Genomic DNA, 22,254 nt, shown 5'->3' with positions numbered 1-22,254 from the left:
TATTATATAAAATTCACACATTCATTTTCAGTAAGCATGTTCTCTCCTCTCCTGGAGCCTCTTGCAATGAGATTAAGTTGATGTTAATTTGCTTGCAATTTAGCCGTAAAGAGCTCATGCTGCATTTAGCTCCAATTATAGAGGCTTTTGGACAGCAACAACATGACACCTGGCACTGCCCACCTACGCAGAGATACTCAGTGCGCCAGTACACTGACTTCACGGTAATGAGCCAATGATGGTGACAATTAGACGAGATAAATGATGGTGACTAATAAAAAAAAAGCTTTCAAGAGGTGATGCAATGGAAATATGTTTACAATAATCTCCTCACAGAACCTGTAATAATTTCTGAAATATGTATTGAGTGGCTTTATCAGCAAACATACAGTGGAATCTGTAAGCAGAAACCCAGCACTATGGTTATGAAACCAAACAATGATTTTAAGGTCAAACATGTTTAATGAATTGTTTTTAATTGTACATATTATAACATTATATTGAATGCATTACAACTGAACTCTGCCTACTACAAGTCAAAACATCAGCCAGTGAATTGTGAAATGTTTGTTTGATTTTGAACAGATGCTTCTGTTCACTTTAGCTCTCATCCTGCTGCTCACTTTACTGTAGGAACACGATCTGAGCCGAGTGAGTCAGTCCAACTGGCAGCCACTTGTGCCTATGACACCACGCTTCACAAATCATCTGGTATGCTTGCAATCACGAGCCTTTTATTCTGCACACATTGCTCTTTCCATCAATCTGTTACAGGTTAACTGTTCATGTATCACTTTATCCCAGTGTGCTACAGGTGGTAAATACTTTTGAACAAACTGAAATCTCGCTTTTTTCCCTGTGATAATTGACAGTTGTGTGAATCTTGTGGGGGATTGATGTCCTTCTCTTCTCTCTCTTCCCTTCCTGTCTTCCCTTCTCTTCCCCCTTCATGATTGAAAGTTTAATTGCATCATCTGTTGTCTTCCATTAAGATTGCTTTTGTTTTCTTGTTTCTTAACAACATATAAAGGATTTAGTACTGATAGGCGTTGCACATCTCTGGGGAGGAAATTCTCCATAATTGGTGTTGTCTCATTAATTTATTTAGATTTTTCAGCCTCGTTAGGACCCTTTTACCAGCATGATGCCAGATGCTACTGTCACATCTAAAATGAAACACTAGTCATTTTGGCAGCTCTTTTGTACATCAACAAGTACAATTTCCAATTAATATTGGAAACCTCAATTAGTAGGATGTGTTAAAAGGTCTGTAATTTCTACTTGGTTAACTCAATATGGTGTTTATCATCTTTCAGCAACTTATCATAACTAAGCAATAAAACACGATGGGCCATGCTGATCATTTTTCTAAAACATTTTCCTATTTGTTATAAAAAGTAAAGCATGTCATGTCATACTGTTTAACTGCTTGTAGTTTTTTTATGTTATGGAACATTTACAAGACAAGTTAGTTCTTGCTATTTCTTATGTTATAGCAGCTATAAACATTCTTTCCATCACCTGCATCTCTTTTTCTCTCTCTCATCTAATCAGTTAATCTGGGCTGCTGCCAGTTCCTCTGCATATTCCGATTAGCTTTCGATTTCCATTTCCATTGTGCTGCTGGCTAACTGCAGGCCGGGGATGCAAATGTAACTAGCAGAACTAACTCAGGAGAAATAAATGTTAATACTCATTGATGTAATGTATTGAATGCTTCCATGTATTAGCAAACTAATGCTGGTGTAAAAAAGTAATGAGTATTACTTGCCATGTTACAATAAAACCCCAAAGCCTCACGTCCTGGAGACTCCTTCCAAAAATGCTATATAATGTCTCCTCACAGACAGTGTTACCATATCAATGATAAACATAACAATGATCACCATATCAATGATTATAGACATTCTTCAACCCATTCTAAACACATTCTTTAATTTTAAAATGAGTGCATTAACACACATCTTGCAGCCAAACTACTGTCAGACCTTTGAGCACAGCGAATACAACTCCAACTAACTAAATTGACATAATCATACTGTTCTTGTTTAATCAGATTCAAATCTTTATGAACATTTCAACGCAAAAATGGGAAAATAGATATTTTGGGGTAACAGTAACAATGTCATTTTTACAACAACTATTATTATTATTATTATTATTATTATTATTATTATTATTATGTACACTGCTCCCCAAATTTTTGGCACCCAAACAAGAATGCAATCCCCTCCAAAAGTATTGGAATGGCAATGGAATCTTTGTCTTTTGTTTTTACTGAAATTAAAACATTTTGGGTTTGAGATCAAAAGATGAATACAAGATGATAAGAATTTCAGCTTTCATTTTCTGAAGTCGGAGACACTTGTACAGGGCACTTGGACAGACTCCCATGAACATTTTAGAACATTTCCTTTTAATTTTAAGTTTGTGCATGCAGATTTCCCTCTTCTGGGTTAGGTGAGACAAAGATAACGGTATAACATTGATTTTCTTTCCCACAACCATTTCTCTATTGATTTGGATGTATATTTGTTGTTTTTATTTCTATGGCCAACTTGTAACCTTCTGGCAAAGGCAAAAAGGTTTTGGGCTGAAATATCCTGGTACTTAGGAAAATTCATGATGCCATCAATTTTCACAAGACCCCTTGAACCAACTGCCACAAAATGGCTCCAAAGTTTTGGTGACTCAATGTCATATTTCACAGTGGTAAAATCAGGTGCTTTTCCTTGTATGCAGTCCTTTTTTTGCCAAACATTAACAAAACATTTTATTTTGGACTCATCTAACCACAACACATGATGCCAATTGTAGTTCTAATGACACTTGGTGAAGTCTGCTTATGCATGCTTGAGAGCACTGTTTAAGTGAAATGTATGGCAGATATAAATGTCAATAGTTTGTTAAATCCCAGTGCCTTAGTTTTTAAGCCTCAATTTTTGCAAGTTTGCAGATCCAGGAAGTGATTTTGATTCCTTACTAAGAAATGATAAATGATTTTCCTTGAAGTATTTAACAGCAGGGGGCATCAGAATGTCAATCCGCGTTAGAGAGACAGATAGAAGCCACAGCTTGCTATAACGTTATCTTGTGCCAAAACCAAAAAAGAGATTTTTAATGGAAGCATTTGGAGGCATGTATTATATATAGTTTGTATTAAGTCAGAAACATTCTTAATATGCATATGTATGCATGTCCGGGGACAAATTTATGGAGACATCTGTGTCTTCACATTTTGCACTTAAACTTAATAAATGTATGGTTTTACCTCCATGCATCTTTACTTAAGATATTCCACTCTGTAGCTGTAGTGTGGATTTCCAGCCATATTGTCCTCTCTTCTGGGCCTTTTTGGGCAAAAAGAGCACTGAACTGGAATGAAGAAAAAATATAGTGACAGAAGCTACAGGCCTTTCCAGATCCCAAAATGTTCTCTTTGATCATTCAGGCTGTGCATCAGGAAACAATTTTGCTGCTTCTGTACATCTGGTATTGTCAGACATGATAAGACTTCTTTCTCATTACTGTTGAGGCAGTTTAATCTGAGAATGAATTAGAAACCATTTCCGGGCTCCAGTAACAGCATGATCTATAACAGTACTGCTAGCAACACAATGTATTATATTAATTAAACTATGAAACACCCAACCTGGGGACACATACATTCATTATATCATGCATTATGCAACTAGAGGAAATTTAAGTCATAATGAAATATTATCTTAGCTCATTATGGTAGATATTTGAGAATTACTATACAAGCAACATGCATAAGTACAAAAAGTCATAGGTTGTCCCATCAGTCCACCATTATTGTTCCTGCATGGTCTAATGCTTTCGTGTTTTCCTTGGCAGCTGAGAGTTACCAGTTTATTCACCTCGTGCAAGCGGTCTTCTTAATCTAGAATTTTCAAAGGCATTCTAATGAGTTTTTTTAAGTGCTTACACTCAATCTTCACTTTCTTTAAAGGTCCACCATCATTTACTGCTTGAATCCAAAGATTGTGGAAGTTGTTTATGAAAGCCTGGGTTATTATATTCTAAAACTAATACAAAATTGTACTCGGTTATTATGAAGAACATATTTGTAGTTGAGAATTGTTTTCTTAGCTGCTTCAGAAGATTTGAGAAATCATTTGAGAATTTTTCTTTTGTTAGCTGTTTTTAATAAGAGTATATTTGTACATCCTGTTAGTGGGAAATGCTGAAATTTTTCAATTTGAGTTAACCAATATTGTCTAAAATCTATGCAAAATTTAATTACATTTTGTGCACATATCAGGTCACATATTAGACATTAATTCAATGTTATATGTGTGAATATAAGTAATGAATACAGCAGCCATTTCGCAGATTTTTTTGTGCTTTATTTCATGTTATCATATTCTGATCTTACTGCTTTCTGATCTCTGGAAAGGTATATGACTCTTTGTGTAATGTATGAAATTAATCTACCTGAATGTCATGTTTACACACACTTGTCATCAATACCTTTCTTCTTCTCCTTCTTCTTCTTCTTCTTCTTTTTTTAAATATATATATATATATATATATATATATATATATATATATATATATATATATATATATATATATATATATATATATAAATTAAGTTGGACTGTATTGGTGTATCATTGATCTCAGTGATCCCATTATATTGTCTTTGGGCAGTGACTTGACAGTCCAGTTAGAGAACTGTAATCATTTTACTATTCCCCAATTAACCTGCAAATTTTCAGAAAGAGGAGTTATTAAAGGGAGAGAGTAAACAATAACATCAGACTATAAGATCACCGTCAGGATTTTAAGGCGGAGATGGATGCAAGTGCAGATTTACTTTTAATAAAGTTCAAAACAAGAACTATGGAATTTGTTGCAAGGTACAACAATAACGAAACAATAAAACAAGCAAGAGCATAACATGGCAAAGAAAGACAAACATTAGACAAGGAGTGCAGTGCAAACCATTAACAAAAACTTGATTCAGGTGCAATTGGTCATGTGACTGTGATGCAGTGGCTGTTGGGAACTGTAGCTCAGAGTTCCTGCTCTGACATACATGACAATCACAAAATAAAGCACTTATGAGCAGTTAATGTTGATGAATGAACTCTGTATTCACAATTTATATTCACACCTACTATTTATAATATAATTAATGTTTATTCTGTTACAGCATTTTCAATTTTGATTGGTCATAAGGTGTTGAATCATTTTCTGTAACTGCAGCTCTGACAGTCATTTATCATCACTTCTACAATACTTACACAGGGACTTGTATGGTAGTAGTTCCACATACACAGTAAAATTATTAATATGATGAAGTTTTCTGTAAGGAGATGATTATTTAGAATTTTTGGGAAGAGTCTCCAGGGTCAGTACTTTATAGCAGTCAGAGGTAAAGCTTCGAGTTGACGTTTTCAGATATGGGAAAATCTTGACATTTTGTCTAAGTAACATAAGCTAAATTTTTATCTTATTAATTTCAAGATAGAGGAAAACAGTGAGGCTGGTAAGGGAATGCTTGTTTATAGATGCTATAATGAATTATTATTTAACTGATAACAGGAACTTACTTGTTCTGCAAATGTTTTACAACTGAAAATCGATAAAATGTACATCACTCTTTATTAAATAAAGGCAAATTTTATACCTGCAGTGATATACAAGGAATTAAACTATTGAGGACATACTTTTGTAAGCAGCGAATGCTTCAGATCACAAAACACCACCCTGCTATTTATTATTTCCTGTAACAGCACGCCCTGTCATGTTTTATTCCTTACTTTTGCTACCTCCACACTAAAGTCTTATCCTGTCTTTTTCATAACTTATGAATGAACTTTTCAGACCATTTTATTGGACCTTGTAGTGTGTTTCTGATATTGTCTGCATTCTGGATACTAAAATGCACAATTAAAAATTCCATTGAATTTGCATTGGAACATGCTGAAGTAATTACATGCTCAACAAAACTCTACTGTTGTCCACAAACAGACATGTTTGTTGTGTGTGTGTTTTTTTTTTTTTTCCATAAATCCAAGAAGCCATTGCCTATACTTATAAATATTCTATTATTTCCATTCCTGAATTTCTTGCTTTCAGTTGGAGTATTTAACTGGACCTGACAGACCTGTACCTTCTATTTTTATCTGTCTCTCTGCAGACAATGTGCGCATCACTGTAGATTTGCTGTCCGTTACTATGGTTTCAAATGTTTTCCATCATGTGCTCCTTGTTCTCCCCTCTTCACTGTATTACGACTGTAATCTCTCGGATCCAAACATTAGCTAGGATTTAATTACAGAGAGCAGGGCAATTGGAAGGTTGTGTCCCCAATTACTGTGTAATGCAGTCTCACTGAAGTGAGCCTAGCTTATAAAATAAGGCTGTTAATCGCATTTTACGGCCACGCTTTCCTGTTGCTGGTGTGCCGTGACTACTGCAGACACATTTAAGCCCGGTCCACTGTCTGGTCTGTTGAAAATCAATGGACTGTCTAACAACTGGACAGCCCCCTGTGGAACTTTTTTAGTATATGAGAAAGCAGCTCATATTTTATAGCTTTTGGATATGACTGGGCCTGTGGAGTTTGAGGTCTAGATGAAGTCCTTGTGAAGCCCCTCTCCAGAGTCAAGCACAGTTCATCTACTCAAAACGTCACTGTCATGAAAGCAGGTGGGCAGACGGCCCAGAGAAGGACCTGGAGAGATCTATCCAGCTTATCTTCAAAACCAAACAGTGATGTATTGTTGTTTCAGGCAACAGAGACAGAATAAATCCTGCTTTATCAGTATCTGCCCTGGCCAACCTAATGAATTTCCTAACTGAGTTAGCAAACCTGTTGTGAGGTGTGACTGAAATGACTTCCAAGGTCAACGAGATCCACAGGGACTTGTCAGAATGATCTTCATGGTGCGATCATCGATTTTCCCTGTCCTGCGCCTAAAAAATGTCCTGTGTATGGATCTCTCCGGTGCACTCAAAGAGCATCTCTACTCACTATCAAGGGAGAAACACGATTTAAACCCTAATATGGCTTGCTGTTGTTTACTGTGCTCATCTGTCCAGTTGAAAATCATTGTTTCATTGTCTGGCAAGCAAGCCAGCTGGGACTGCCTGATGACATTTACAGGTGCAGTGGGTGGACACAGTTGCCCCCCAACACTCTACAACCCTCCAATGAGACCTCATCATGTCCAACTCTCAGGATTAATCATTCATCAGTAGACAGCTGAGCCACAGTGCCTGCACTTCTGTGTCTTCCAGCTTGGAGTAAATCTTATGATTTGGTCATATGTTTATCATTCTCTTATTTTTCAGATGTTCGATCCATCTGAATTGTATGGTTTATCTCTTGACTCAGTTTTCAAAATAAGATTTGGAGAGTTAAGTCAGAGCACCTGTGACATTAAGGAGATCAGATATTAAGGGTGATGAGTTTAAGAGGTTGCATGAAATAAAATTAAAAAAAAAAATGCAGAAATGCTCAGAAATAATCGGACTTGGAAATAGTTTGAAATAAAGCCATATATATATAATTCAATAACTGTTAGAGCACATGGAACTCTTCATGTCAAGGAGAGTTGTGCAGCCTGAAATAAAAACTAACGGCAGACTTAAAATATCCCAAACGATTAGTGTCAAAAAAAGAGAGAAATGCTAAAATAAGCTAAACACATTCAATACATACTTGATTCCTAATCTAAACACATGTCACCCAAACTCAGGTTTTCACTGCCAGGCATGCTGCAATTCCAAGTCTAAAACTAGCTTGCTAGTCTTCGCCTCGAATACTATTAAATCAGCTCTGTCATGAACCTCTGTCTCAGTCAGATGTCTCTGGGGATGAATTATATCATTACTATCACTTCCTGGCATCTCCAGAGTGATGGCCAAAGGATGCTGTGTCCTCAAATGGCACCCAGAGAGCATAACTGGAAAAGTACACCAAGTTCTTTGAGTTCTCTGTGCTGACTTTCTCAGTGCAATAATTCAAGTTGATGTAATCTGGACACAGGATGATTTTCATGCACTGCTACAGAAAGTTCTTCTGTTTCTGAACATTTCAAGTCTGTGGAAAATAGGCCAACTCACTGGCTGAATTTTGCAATGACTTTAGATTTCCTTACCATTTATGTAAAGAAAATAAGGTTATGAGTGAAAGTTCGTACCTTACTGTGGGGTTTTTAGAGTATGGGACATATTATGTGAGGTTCTAGACAACATCTTCATGCTTGGTACTCTTGCTTGGTTTCTCACTTACCATGACGTTGTTTCTGATTTGATGAAAGAGTTCCTGGCTCCTCTTATCTGGTTACCCAGACTCCTTTCTGCTGTGATCTCATAATTCCACCTGTTATCTAGTCTTCATTTGCATGCATCCTGTCAGTTAAAATATTTACTTACTGTTATTTTGGCCTATACCACAGCACTGTTGAATACTCGATTCATTTTCTATAACAGCAGCTCTGATAATAGTTCTGTCTCTGAGGTTTATATTAATGTGCTTGTTTTCATATGTTATTGTTTCTATAGTAACAATGTACACAGGGACTTGTATGGCAGAAGCTCCATATAAACAGATTTTTAAAAGTGTGTACTTCTTGATATGGTGAAATTCTTTGTTAGGAGATGTTTATTTAACATTTTAAGAAGGCGTCTCCAGTGTCAGTGTTTTTTTAATAGTCAGAGGTAAAGCTGTAACTTTTTTCTGAGTTCTGAGATAGAAAAATCTTCAGGACCGAGAGCTTTGCACGTTGAAATTTCACAGTAAAATGTCCACAAAATATTATTATTAAGACAAGAAAACATATTCAAGACCTCCCTGAATCTGATTGAGCAAGTAATTAGCTTAAAAGTTTAGATCTGTGTACAGTTATTACATTTGAGTTATCCAAGTCATATTGATGTAACTGTGTACCTGACTCAGAAATAATAATAAAAAAATGTTACAAAGGAAATCTGATACTTAATTGCGAATAAAATTATATGGGGGCTGTATATGTTTCTGTATAATTCACCGTTAAAAAAACAGCATGATCTCTAAAAGCATTTTACAATAACTTCTGAGCAAAGAGTTAGAGATAGACGCAATTACTTCTTATGGCCTGTAACATGAACCAGTCTGTAATGGATTAAAGCATCCAGGCAATTAATCTACCCTTCATGGTTGCTCTTTCTTTGGGCATTTATTCTTCACTAAAGCTCGATTTCCACTTTACCTCCACTAACTCTATTGATCACTTTTCTTCCAGAAACAGCCAACCATTTCCACTTACTGTGATAACATTAACATGTATTCATTCAGCAGATTTTCTAAAGCAACTCACTACTGAGAGAATATTTAGCTCATGGAAATCCAGTGTTCACACCTGCTCTGATTCAGAAGGGAAAAAAATGTATTAGGTAATGCATTAGTGAGCATGACTGGCAAATTAAAAAGTGCCTCACTGCTTTACAGCCTACATGCTGTCCTTCATGTGGACACATTATATTAATAGAGGAGTTTATTTATGCAATGTCACTTTCTACCCCTAAATGTCTTCAAGGCATGTTTGGCGCTTTCTTTGTTGAGCTACAAGGTAGTGATGTATCATTCATAAGAGTGCTTTTTTTTATTAGGTAACTTTTTTTTTTGTAGACGTGTATTCTTGTAGTTTAATTTAATCAAATGCTTCAACCTCTTTTCAACATCTTAAGTGTGTATGGTATTGGTGTGTGTTTAACTCTCAGTTGTGTACATGAATCAGTATGACCAGGATGATTCACTGCACTGCAGCTCATTTTACTATTCATTTAAACAGATTCTATAAAAGGAAATGCAAAGTACTATTATTTGGATAATTAGAAGGTAGAACACAATCTCATGGAATAGTTTCAGACATAATTAAGCAATGAACAATCCTCATATTTACAGCAATGTACAACATGGAAGCCGAAAGAGTCGAGTCTTATCGATTAATTGAGCCAGATGATTCACTGACTCACAGTGACTCACTGAAAAAAGCTGGAATTCCCGTTACTATTAAACGGCTAATGTAGATAATAAGTAACAAGCTTACATCTGGATTAGCAAGTGCAAACTGCAAGTTTAATCATAACACACTTACCTGGGGTGAGGGAAAATCGTTTACATTTGAGTTTTTTCTATATTATCACCTTACTGTGACTGGTGATTCAGTGTAGTGTGACTGAGGTAACGTTGTGTTTCTTAGTGTCCACAAATATCTTGTTCTGTGCAGTGAGGTGATCATGGCATTTGTGCCATATTTTCATATACTCACTGCCGCAGAGGCGCTTGAGAGTGCTGGAGGTGAGGACTAACAAATCAGAGTGCTGAAGAGGCTGTGATTTAACTCTCTATCACAGCATTACAACAGTGATGCAACCAAAGTGGAGGAAAAATGACTTCCAAAAATAGTAAGCCTCGTGTATTTTCTCTCATGGTGTTAAATTGGCCAAGCTCAAATACTCCTGTGATGGCTCAGTAAGTTAAAGCACAATTACTGTCTTTCATCCATGATTTCAAGCCCTTTTGACCCTGAAATTGTGTTCCTGTGGGATGTTTTGAAGTCATGTGGAGCTTCACCTTAGGGGGTTGGTGTGAGTGTGTATGTTATTGTGCTGCTCTGATGGGGGTTCAGCCGGCGTGCTGGTGGCACTTTGGACGTAATGAACCTCATACATGTGATTACAGCACATGTGATCTGTATGGCCTGCATGGGGCATGAAGGGGTCTCCTGGGGAAATTTGAGAGGACTTCTGGGAAACTTGCGGCTCGATACTTTATTTCTCTTAATGGAAAACTCCACATTGAAGGACTTAAATATTGATCTTAACAGTTAACATGTGATCTTCAGTGGCATCCATGATACATTTTGTAATGAAATTCTCAGGTGACTTTTTTGGGTTCAACTTGTTTCATTGACATTTGTCTATTTTCACTTTGGTTAACTGCTTCAGTACCTGCTCATAGTGGTGTCATTGGGAATTAGTGCTTGATTCATATTGACCTAAAGAGAGCGATGCAGCAGCATTTTAATACTTTAGTCTGTGCAGCTCTCTTACTTCTTCATCTGTACATGCTGCTCAAACAGATCAGCTTCCAAAGCTTCAGTTTTCATGCCAATAACACTGTCAACACCATCATGATAGTTAGGTTGTAGATTGCAAACTAGCCAAGCCATGTGTCTGCCATAACTCAGTGCAACTGTATTGCCAACAGTTTATGACTCCACTACTTCTACACTGGATTTCCCATTAATATGATGTTCCTTATCTTTGGAACATTGTGGTGAAAATGTTGACTTCCACTTTTGTTTTTAGGAGCTAACAGTGAAACATAAGATAGGTAGACAAGATCATACAAAGCCAGCTCTGAAGTAATTTGTAATAGATTTGTAAAGGACTATGGCTTATTTCGGTTGATATTGGGTGGCTCTGAGATGTGACTCCCCCTGGTGGTAAGATTTGCTCAGTGAGGCTTGGTCAATATAACACAGTATTGAGTTAGTTATATTTTACTTGTCATATGAAAAGAGTTTTTCAGTTTTAAAAGTAGCTGTCACAGTTTAGTTTTGTGAAAATAATATATATATATATTTTTACATGATGTGTGACATCATCATGCTGGAAAGTATGCATTGTGTGTGCACTGACCATATAATCATAAATGTTACTGGATTATATAAATTCAAAGGAGAAAAACATGATGCAGAGTATTAACATAAATTAGATCTTGCTAATTTTATTTATACCCCGATATGTTGAATTCATGCATCTGATTGATCAGAAGGTGTTTTTTTTTGCTATAACAGCAGCTCTGAAAACAGCACTGATTTGTTGTAATATGTTATTACTTCTGTAGAAACAGCTCTTTCACAGGAACACAGAAAACATATATATATATAATCTACATAATCTAAGGCAAATACAAAATGTATTAAAAATGTGCTGCTATTTATGCTGGAAAGTATGCATTGGGTATGTAAAATGTATACAAAATGTATCATCACTGATATGGTAAGTTTTCTATAATTTCTCCAGTGTCTGTATGTTTTAAGCTATGGGAAAGCCTTTTGGACAGAGGATTTTTGAGTTTTTCTGTAAAATAACAAGCTACATTTTGTCTTATTAACAACAAGGTAGGATGGTGAGGGAACGACTGTTTACAGCTGCCTTAACAAGTGAATGGAGTCAGTTTGACGAGTGCAGTTTGTTGTTTTTATACAGTCGCCCTACTATACACTGAAGACATTTGTTTTTGAGATCAAAAGGTTAACATGAGACGATATTTCAGAATGTCTGTTTTCATTTCCTGATATTTATATGTAAATGTGTTAAACAACTTAGAACATAGCCCATTTTGTTTGAACACACGCATTTTCAAGTGATCAAAAATATTGGAACATGTCACTGAGAGGTATTTCTTGTTACCCAGTTGAGCCCTGTTCGATTGATTGTTTAAACAACTGATAGCTCTGAATGTCTGCTCTTGGCTTGAGCCCTGGGTTTCACCTGTGAAGATTACAGTTGTTGTTAAAAAGATAAACCAACATGAAACCCAGAGACTTGTCTATGGGAGAAATCCAAGCCATTTTGAAGCCGAGAAAAATTGATCAGATTGCACAAGTATTATGCATAGCCAGTAGAATGATTTGAAATTTTCTGAAAAAGAAAGAAACCAGTGGTGTGCTAACAATCAGCCATTGAACAGGTCAGCTAAGGAAAACAACAGCAGTTGATGACAGAAAAATTGTGAGAGCTGTGTAGAAAACCCCAAAACTCAATGGTCAAGCACAATTGAGGTAGTGTCGTTGCTTGGGCTTGCATGGCTGCTTCTGGAACGGGATCACTAATCTTTATTGATGATGTAACTCATGATGGTTGCAGCAGAATGAATTCATAAGTCTACAGAAACATTCTGTCTGTCAATTTAGAGACAAATGTATCCAATCTAATTGAGGAGAACTTCATTGGTCTCCAAGACAATGACCCAAAACACACTGGCATCTCAACAGAGGACTTCATCAAGGGATAAAAATGGAAGGTTTTAGACTGGCCAAATCAATCACCAGACCTTAACCCAGTTCAGCATGCATTTAACTTCCTGAAGAGGAGACCGAAGGGAGAAACCCCCCAAAACAATAGACTGAAAGAAGTTGAGGTACATGCTTAAACAAAGCATCACAAAAGAAGAATGCAACAGTTTGGTGATGTCAGTGGTTCACCAGTTGATGCAGTTATTGAAAGCAAGGGATATCCAACCAAATATTAAGTGTTATTTCCTTTAAGACTATCTGTTCCTATGCTTTTTCTCACCTAAAATTTGGGTGGTCTGCCACCAAAGGTGCCGTGTTTTAAGTTGTTTAACACATCTAGATGTAAGTATGACATGAAAGCAGAATGTCTGTCCTATCGTCTCATACATCTTTTGATCTTAAACCCAAATGTCTTCAAAAACAAAAAATTGGACTTGCTGTTCCAATACTTTCAGAGGGGACTGTACATACTGCATCACTGCTATTTTAAGTGATCATTTCATGGAAGTGTATGTAGGTGGATATATATGCATTATAAATGTTCTTTTCCCATTTTTCATATACATGTTTTAAATTGAAGTGCACAAATGTGATAAGCAAGTGTTAAAAATTTGAAGGTCAAATATCATAAAACTATAACTATCCAGGTAAATATGCAACAAAAAAAAAACAAAACACTGCACTGTGGTGAATTTTGCAAATATCACTGTATCACAGTAAGTCAGGAAGCACCCCCCTGCAAGACTAAAAATGCCACAAGACTCAAATGTCCTTATGCAGTGGGCTAGCACAATGATCAAAGCATCTAACTGATTCAAATAAATGCTAGCTGACCTTTAGCATTTCAGTGACCACAACCTACAGCAACTATAATAGTGTGCTTTAAAGCAGGGGTGCCAATGATACTATATAGGACTGAATTTTATATTATGGATTTCTTTTTACTTTTTTATTTTGTTTTAAAAATTCATGTTGAAGTTGAATGTTCAAATTGAACCCTCTTGAATACTCTGATGTCAAGAAATCTGGGATACGTACTTCTTGGAAATACTCTAGTCATTACAAAATATTAACTAATAAACAGAGATTGAATATGAATTAGTTATGTTATTTCTTTCCGATATAAAGGAATAACTGAGATATTATCACTGTACTCGTTCACAGTGGAAAAATAGAGTTAATTGGCTCTAATTATTGCCGGGTCCATTTGAGACTGCAGATTCATACAGCCAGGTTGTAAACAAAACACTCAATCAGAAATATGAGAGAGAGAGAGCGCGAGAGTGAGCGAGAGAGAGAAATAGAGAGAGCAGTATGAATGACATGATAAATAAAAGATATCAACAGCAGCTCAACATTCCCCTTTATATGTAGTCTTTGCTCGGTTCTTATCGCTACTGACCGTGGCTAAATTTAAAACAAGCAACTCACTGAACCTGTTGTCTTGGAAACTGCAAAACTGTAACTCAGAGTACTAAATAAAGAGGCCAAAATGACTCTCTCCAGTGTTACACAGTTGGAGGACAGAAACTGACAAATGAAGTTATAGTGCTTAAATGAAAAATTGAGAACTGATGAACTGGGATCAGTAGTCACTCATGCGTATATGAGTTCTGGATTGGATTGTCAGCATTACTGTGACCTTCCAGCAAGGGTCTTTAATGGAATAAACCTCTCTCTCTCTCTCTCTCTATCTCTCTCTCTTTTTACTGTCAAAGAGAGTGATTTGTATATTGTATCTGACTCGTATGGTTATAGTTTAATGTCAGGATCTCGGGCTAATCTGATCCTGGCTGTTCTTGAAAGCACTTCAGTCATGCCAGCATGTTGTATGATACACATATTACATATTATTGTCTTTCAATTTGATAACTCAAAAAATTTCTATTAACAGTAATCTCTCTCTCTCTCTCTCTCTCTCTCTCTCTCTCTCTCTCTCTCTCTCCAGTAAAACAGAGATGGCTGCCATTGAAACAGAGCTCCTCACAGACTATCGTTTTGGACAGCAACAGCTGATTGAAATTTGGGGTCATGCCTGTGCTGTTGCCATCACCAAGGTATCGACATTGTAGAAAAAGACATATGCACACATAGTCTAAAGCAAACAGTTAATAGTGGATCCTAGTTGAAATACCTCCTAAAGTATTCCTGCACCAAAACCTTTTGGCAGATTTTTCAGGTTTTGCTGAGTATATGACAATGCAACCTGAGACTCATTTGTGTCAAGCTGTGGTACATACAAGCGGTTTACTAGTAGTTAAGTAGTCAACTAACTATGTTAGTTACGGTACAGTTGTAAAGTGGCAGAATGCAAGGGTTATAAATGCCAACTGAGCTTACTGATACATCAATAATGTATCTCTCTGGACTCTGGGCCATTCTGAACATCATGTGCGACCTCTTGCCTTTTTGTAATAATGTATCTAATACCATAGTGTAAATGTGTGGGGGTCAAGATGGCAGAAAGACATTCAGAGACCCTGCCATAAAAATAATTAAACAGTATTATTCATACATTTTGTTTTTGATAGATAATGGCATGTTCCTTGGGACTGCTGAAAAAAAACTGATTTGTCTTTGTACCATGGTGAAGAATGGTTACTCCCGGAGACATAACAGTGCAGAAACCTTTATATTTCCAACAGCAATGGGAGTAAGTGAAGTAAGCAATAGAAACAGCATGATGAGGAAGAACCCTCCATTTACTTAAAGCATGTAGTGAATTCAACTGTGACCCACTCTGATACTTGAACAGTGACCTTCTGTCTGCGCTCTGTTGCTTCGAAAGTCATATATCGTACAGACCACACACCTACATGGTTTTCTTCCTCCGCCTCAGACATTTCTGTTTTCATCATCTCCACACAATGGCTTAAAACATGCTCCTAAAAGAGTGCCACGGTCTGGCCGAACAGGCAAGCAGGCACGGAAAGAACTCGCAACTTGTCAGATTCAGCAGCTCCAGGGTCCACTTTTAATACTCCTACAGAGAATGGCAGTGTTGTCGAGAGAGAGTCTCCTCACCCAGGAGAAAATTTATTTGCTTAAATGTTTATCTGTATATCTCAGGATTTAATCAGGATTCTCACTTTGTGCTTAATGTAGGTATCAATTGTCAACTGCTTCTCCTTCAATTTCTTGGGAAAATAGAATATAAATAGGCCAAAAAAAAAAAACAGACATGAAAATTTTCTCTGAGATTAAAGGATTTAAACACAGAACACACTTGTCACCAACTTTATTTGAACACACAACCTCCTAGTCACAAAGATGATGCTTTACCACTCCACTCCCTTGGAAGATATTAAAGGGTGTATTAAAAAAATCTGTCTAATATAAGTTAAAATGATATTTGTAGTGTCTGTTGGGGCAGTGATTAAGACATTCGACTAATGATCGCAAAGTCATGAGTTCAAATCCCAGCACTGCCAAGCTGCCACTGTTGGGCCCTTGAATAAGACCCTTAACCCTCAACTGCTCAGTTGTATAAATGAGATAAATGTAAGTCACTCTGGATAAGGGTGTCTGTCAAATGCTAGAAATGAGTAAAATGGAGCTGAAATGCTTCATAAAAAGTATTAAAATATAACATCACTAGATTGCTCATATAAAAAAATCAAACAAATAACCCAAATAATCAAATGTGGACAAAACATACGTACTGTACCGTGCTCAAATATTACTGCACGTACCACTAAAATAACAACTGGTATATATTATACTTGGCACCATATAGAATATTTGTCATCAAGTGTACACCTGCACATTCATACAATTATCCAATCAGTCAATCGTGTGGAAGCAGAGCAATGCTTAAAATCATGAAGATACAGTTTGAGTTTGGTTTGAGTATTTCAGAAGCTGCTGAGCTCCTGGGATTTTCATACACAATAGTCTCTAAAGATTACAGAGAATGGTGAGAAAAACAAAAACATCTGGCAGAGTCACCTTGTTGATGAGAGAAATCAGAGGAGAATGGCCAGACTGGTTCAAGCTGACAAGAACACAAATAATCACACTTTACTAACTGTGGTGAGCAGAACTCACAACACACAACATGCTGAAATTTGTGGTGGATGGGCTACAACGGTAAACCACATCAGATTCTACACATGTCAGCCAAAAACAGGAATTTGAGGCACAAACTTGCTGAAACTGGACAGTTAGAGATTGGTAAAAGACCAGGTGATGTTTTTCCAATCTTCATAATAAGGTAAGGTGATAAGGAGATCTCCTTTTATATTTTTTTTCCCTTGTAGATGGTCAGCAGTTAGTCAGCAGGTCATAAGGTCTTAAGTGTGACCAGACAGGAGGTAGACAGAATTATTTCAGTTTGGCCAAAACAAACTGTGCTGTACGTCCTGTAGCTCCATCTGTATTGAGTCAGGCTCCTCATGACTTACCTGAGAGCAATGTGAATCCTGCGATTGTTTCTCTGTGGGTAAATTTTTCTCCCCCAGGAGTTTTACTTGCTGCTTTTTTCTTCCTCTGACGGTTCAAACCATGAGCTCCCTGTCACAATTAGCACCAATAAAACCCCTCGCTGGCCTCCATAAATCGTGACCTAGAAAAACACTTTGGTCAGTAGCTGAAAACCTGGAATAACATTAATAATGTTTTTCAAAGAAAAGTGCAGTAGTCAGTTTTTACTGCTCTCTGATTTCATAACCCAGCTATTCATCCGGAGAACAAGCGTCCAAAGCAAACTTCAATCGTCCCCCACCTAACCTACTACAAGCACTTTATCTTCTGACGTTTTCCAAGACTGGTGTCTGAGGTCAAATCTTATTCCCGGTATCAGGATATTGTTTTCATCACTCAGTCTGATGGTACACTGTGTGTATTTTGACTGTGCAAGATCATGTCTCAGTACTCAGCCAGGCAACAACATCGGGTTTTTATATGTTGTCATATTAGGGCATGTGGAGAAATAGGCAAGTAACTGAGTGCTCCTGTAGGAAGAAGATCAAAAAGAAAGTATTATGTGATCCCAGTGTATATCCCAGTCCATCAGCAGAACTGGAAAACACAGCCGCTGGCTTTCAGTCCAAGGACACCAAACTTTTTGCTCCATTTGCTTCCAAAACAGAGCAGCAGAGCCACTGAAAGACCGTTTTAAATAAACACACCCATGGACTACTGGGTTTTGTTCTCCATTACAGAAACACACCTGCCACAGGGCTGTAGATAGATTGATAGATTGTTCATATCAGGAGTGAAAATCTTCAGAGAAACCAGTGAGATAAACATACTGTGAAATTAAAGCTGTCTTGCCAATGAGCTAACCGTTTTTAACACTGTGTCTCAGACACCTGCCAATGGAGCACTTATACCAGCTGCTTAGTCCTAATGGAACAGTTAGTTCAGGTGATTATGTTGTTCCCATGAGCCATTAACTTAATTACTGCCATGGTTCTGCACCTATTCAGAAATGAGAAACTACACCCACATTGAAATGCAGGATTGGAAATGATGCTTCACATGCTGGGAGTCATACCCCAAAGGTGATCAGCTAAAAAATTCATCAATGAACAAAACCCAAATAACTAATATATTTAGCTACTCAAATGAATATATCAGTGTTTTCTAAACTAATCTCTATGCACCACATCTGTAGTATAGGTGCAGAAAAATGGAAGAGACAACTTTTGTAATGAGAAAAGAACTCACTTAAAACTCACTGATTATAAAGGTCTAAGGACACTTGTTACATATTCAGGAGTGGACAGAGGAATTAATTATAAAAAGATTATTGTAACTAGCTAGCTCACCAGGCAGGTCAAAGCTGAACAGTCCCATATTTTGGTTGCCGTCAGAAACAGATTAGGCTTAAAAAGTGGTAGCTAACATAATATAAAAACATATGGTGAGCAGGTTTGCTAGGTAAGTGCAGTAATACAGAATAAGGGTAAAAGGTTTATTATTATTATTATTCTCTAGTTCAGTTTGTGTTTTTGTGAAGTCAGCATGAAGTCATTAGCCAAAGTTTCAGCTATGACTTGCTTTGGTGTTCAGTTTTCACACTGCACATAAAATATATTTGTGTTTGTGTCTTTATTACTTCTCAATGTGTTTTCTAAAAAACAAAACAAAACAAAAAAACCCAAATATAATAGCATGTTTTATGGGTTAGGGTTAGGGTCAGGATATGTTTTATGTTATGCGAGACCTGACTGGTGGTTGGGAATTGACCAAGGGAGAAAATCAGCAGGGGGAAGGAGGAGGGGGACCCTTCTGCCAACATCCAGATTGTGCTTCAGGCCACTGTAGTGTTGCAGCAGGTGGCGGGATTCAGAAACATGTGCCTGCATGAAGAGCATTAAGGTGCATAAATACATACAAAATAAGTCAATAAAGAGTTGTTTTTCTTGTTGGGCAACTATGAATTAAAACTAATAGACAGGACATGAAATTTGCTAGTCCTGGGCTAGTCTTCCTAGTGGATTACTGATTGGTCCACCCCTGACTCACTTAATAGCAAATTCTTCCCTCTGAAAAAGTAGTCCCATCCATGAAAGAACCATTTATAAAAATTTGTACAAAAACCTTATAGAATTCATGAAGGCTTTCTACAAAAATGTGTTTCAAACAATCGCTTTTTGACTGCCCGACAAATGCCCCAAAACTTCTATTATAAGTGGGTTGTGAGGAACCTGTTTTCCTTTCTTTTTTCAGTAATGTATCAGAATTATTTTCCATGGTAATTGCTCATATGCTATAAATGTGGTGGATAGAGATTAGGTTTTAAAAGCAAAAGTTTTTCTTTAATTGGTTTATTGTTCGTGTGAGGCACACAGATCCTTGTGTGTTATGAATAGATGGAACATCCTGTTTAGGTCTAGCAAATATGACACAAGTGATTTTCAGCGTGACGTTTCAGCTGAGGGAGCTGTAAGCCAGCGTGGAAAATATGAACAGCGCCGAAAGGTCGGCTCAGTTTAGGCGGCCAATGGAAAGTTCGATATTTAAAGACTGCATCCTGCAGTGTTGTCTCAACATTGTTTTTCACACATTACAACTGTTATGGGGGTTCTTGTTATGGGTTTAGCTATGGATACCATTACTCCTTTTTATCCCACATCTGCTATTGATAGAACTTCTGACAGTGATAAATTACTTGGTTTATTTGTCAGCAAAATGGAGATGTCTCATTGGTCTCTCTCTCTCTCTGTCTCTCTTTTTTCTCCCTGTAGGCCTATCCTCTGAGCTCTCTGACCAAGAAACAACCTACAGTCTTGGTAATTTGTGGGGCAGAGCAAAACGGTGCCATTGGCTTGGTGTGCGCTCGACACCTGCGCATATTTGTGAGTATTAATAATAACCAAAAGTGAAATATTGAAAGATAATATCTTTCTACACCAGTGATCCTTTATCTCCTGGAATTCGGCTACAAGAGAAAAAATAAGATACAAGGATAAAACAGGATAATCTACTTCAGGATATGATGCTCCTATATAACTTCACCATATGTGTTAGAGATGACAAATTTATGACATATCAGCATTCAGCCACTGGAAAATATTGAAAAAACCTGGTAAAGTGATTGTATTGCTATCTGTGAAGGGCTGTGGTTTGGCTTGAGACTCAAGAGAGCAGTCATTCTTACATTACAGCATTCCTGGAATGCATAAAGCATATTGACATGCTCTTATCCAATGGGCAGAAAAGTTAGCTTCAGGCAGTTTCACAATTCCACAGACTAGATGTATAGTCTAGGATAAAAAAAAAAAAAAAAAAAGTGCATGCAATTTTCTATTTGTGATTTAGAATGAAGAAAAACTTAACAAGTACTGAAAGAACATAAGTTGATAAGGAATAGCATTTCCTTTAGTTTTTTTTTTTTTTTTTTTTTTTTTTTTTTTTTTTTTTTTTTTTTTTTTTAAATAATGAAGACTTTGGTGTAAAAATGCAGACATTTAAAGGCTTAATCTGTAAACCTATTGTCATGTCTCTTATCTAATCTAATTTGGCATGTCTATTGTTCAAAGTGCTAGACAAATAAAATTGAAATGTAAAGTGAATTAAATTACTTAGAGCTGCATGTTAATATTTGAGGCAGATAACATTAATAATATGATAGCACTGAAAATATATTAATTTCAATAACGTAAACAATTTATCATTATGACTGTAAAAATAAAAACGTAATGTAAGATGTGCGCCTAGGCTTTGTTGTCTGTTCTTTCTTCTTGAGACCTCTTTCTTACATCTCTATTGCAGAAATTAAGACCATGCAATATTTCTATAGTAGCAATTTACATGTCACAGATTATATTTCTATTACAGCATGCTCCAACATGTTTTATTAGTTACATACTGTAACACTCCATTCTGTTATTGTTACAAGCAGTGACATCAACTTTTTGTAAGTTATATTGTGTTTTTGTTTTTTGTTTGTATTAGCTAAGGCTGAATTTCTCCTAGCATGTGCAGTAATGATGATATTGAGTCGTGTTTTTTTTTTTCTTTTTCTTTTTTTTCTTTCAATAATGGAATTAAAATGCATTTACAAGTTGTTTGAAAGGCCTTTTAGTTTGTATTTCAAGACTACATTTTAATAAACTTGGCCAAGGTTCCTCTTTCACTGGTGCTTTAAACCAGTGAGAAAGTAATATGATGTAATTTTTGACTCACATTCCTCTTAGCACATCGGTAGAAGAAACCAAAGAGTGCTGTAAATGCAAACTGTGTTTATGGAGGTAGACCATTTGCTCATTGTGTGGTCAAATACAACGGGGGAAATAAGTATTGAATGCATTAACATTTATTTCAGTAAATATATTTCCAATGAGGCTATTCACATGAAATTTTCATCAGACTTTGGTATTAACTCAAGAAATCCACACATATAAAGAAATCCAAATATTAAAGTCATGTGTTATGTAATGTGTAAAGTTACTTGTAATAAAGCAGAATGACACAGGAAAAAAGTATTGAACACGCTAACTGAAATGTATTTAATACTTAGTGGAGAAGCCTTTGTTTGTAATGACAGCTTCAAGATAGATAGATAGATAGATAGATAGATCGATAGATAGATAGATAGATAGATACTTTATTGATCCCCAAGGGGAAATTCAAGTTTTTTTTTTTTGCTTCCTGTATGAAGAAATTAATCGACCACAGTATTCAGGTGTGATTTTGACCGATTCTTCTAAACATATTGTCTTTAACTCTTGTTCAGTTGGATTCAAGTCAGGTGATT

At 36.5% G+C, this 22,254-nt stretch overlaps 1 protein-coding gene across 1 annotated transcript in view; it reads left to right on the top strand.

The window, feature by feature from the left end:
- The window catches only part of yjefn3 (YjeF N-terminal domain containing 3), a 35,535-nt gene that overhangs the window by 10,318 nt on the left and 2,963 nt on the right, over positions 1-22,254 (top strand). Inside the window, exons 2-3 of the mRNA XM_017478747.3 lie at positions 14,998-15,106; positions 20,243-20,353. Of these exons, the coding sequence (XP_017334236.1) occupies positions 14,998-15,106; positions 20,243-20,353 (220 nt within the window). The remainder of the gene's footprint in view (positions 1-14,997; positions 15,107-20,242; positions 20,354-22,254) is intronic.

Source organism: Ictalurus punctatus, chromosome 10 (genome assembly GCF_001660625.3).
Source record: "Ictalurus punctatus breed USDA103 chromosome 10, Coco_2.0, whole genome shotgun sequence".
In the NCBI taxonomy this organism is placed as follows: Eukaryota; Metazoa; Chordata; class Actinopteri; order Siluriformes; family Ictaluridae; genus Ictalurus; species Ictalurus punctatus.
This window is presented reverse-complemented; position numbering and strand designations above follow the sequence as displayed.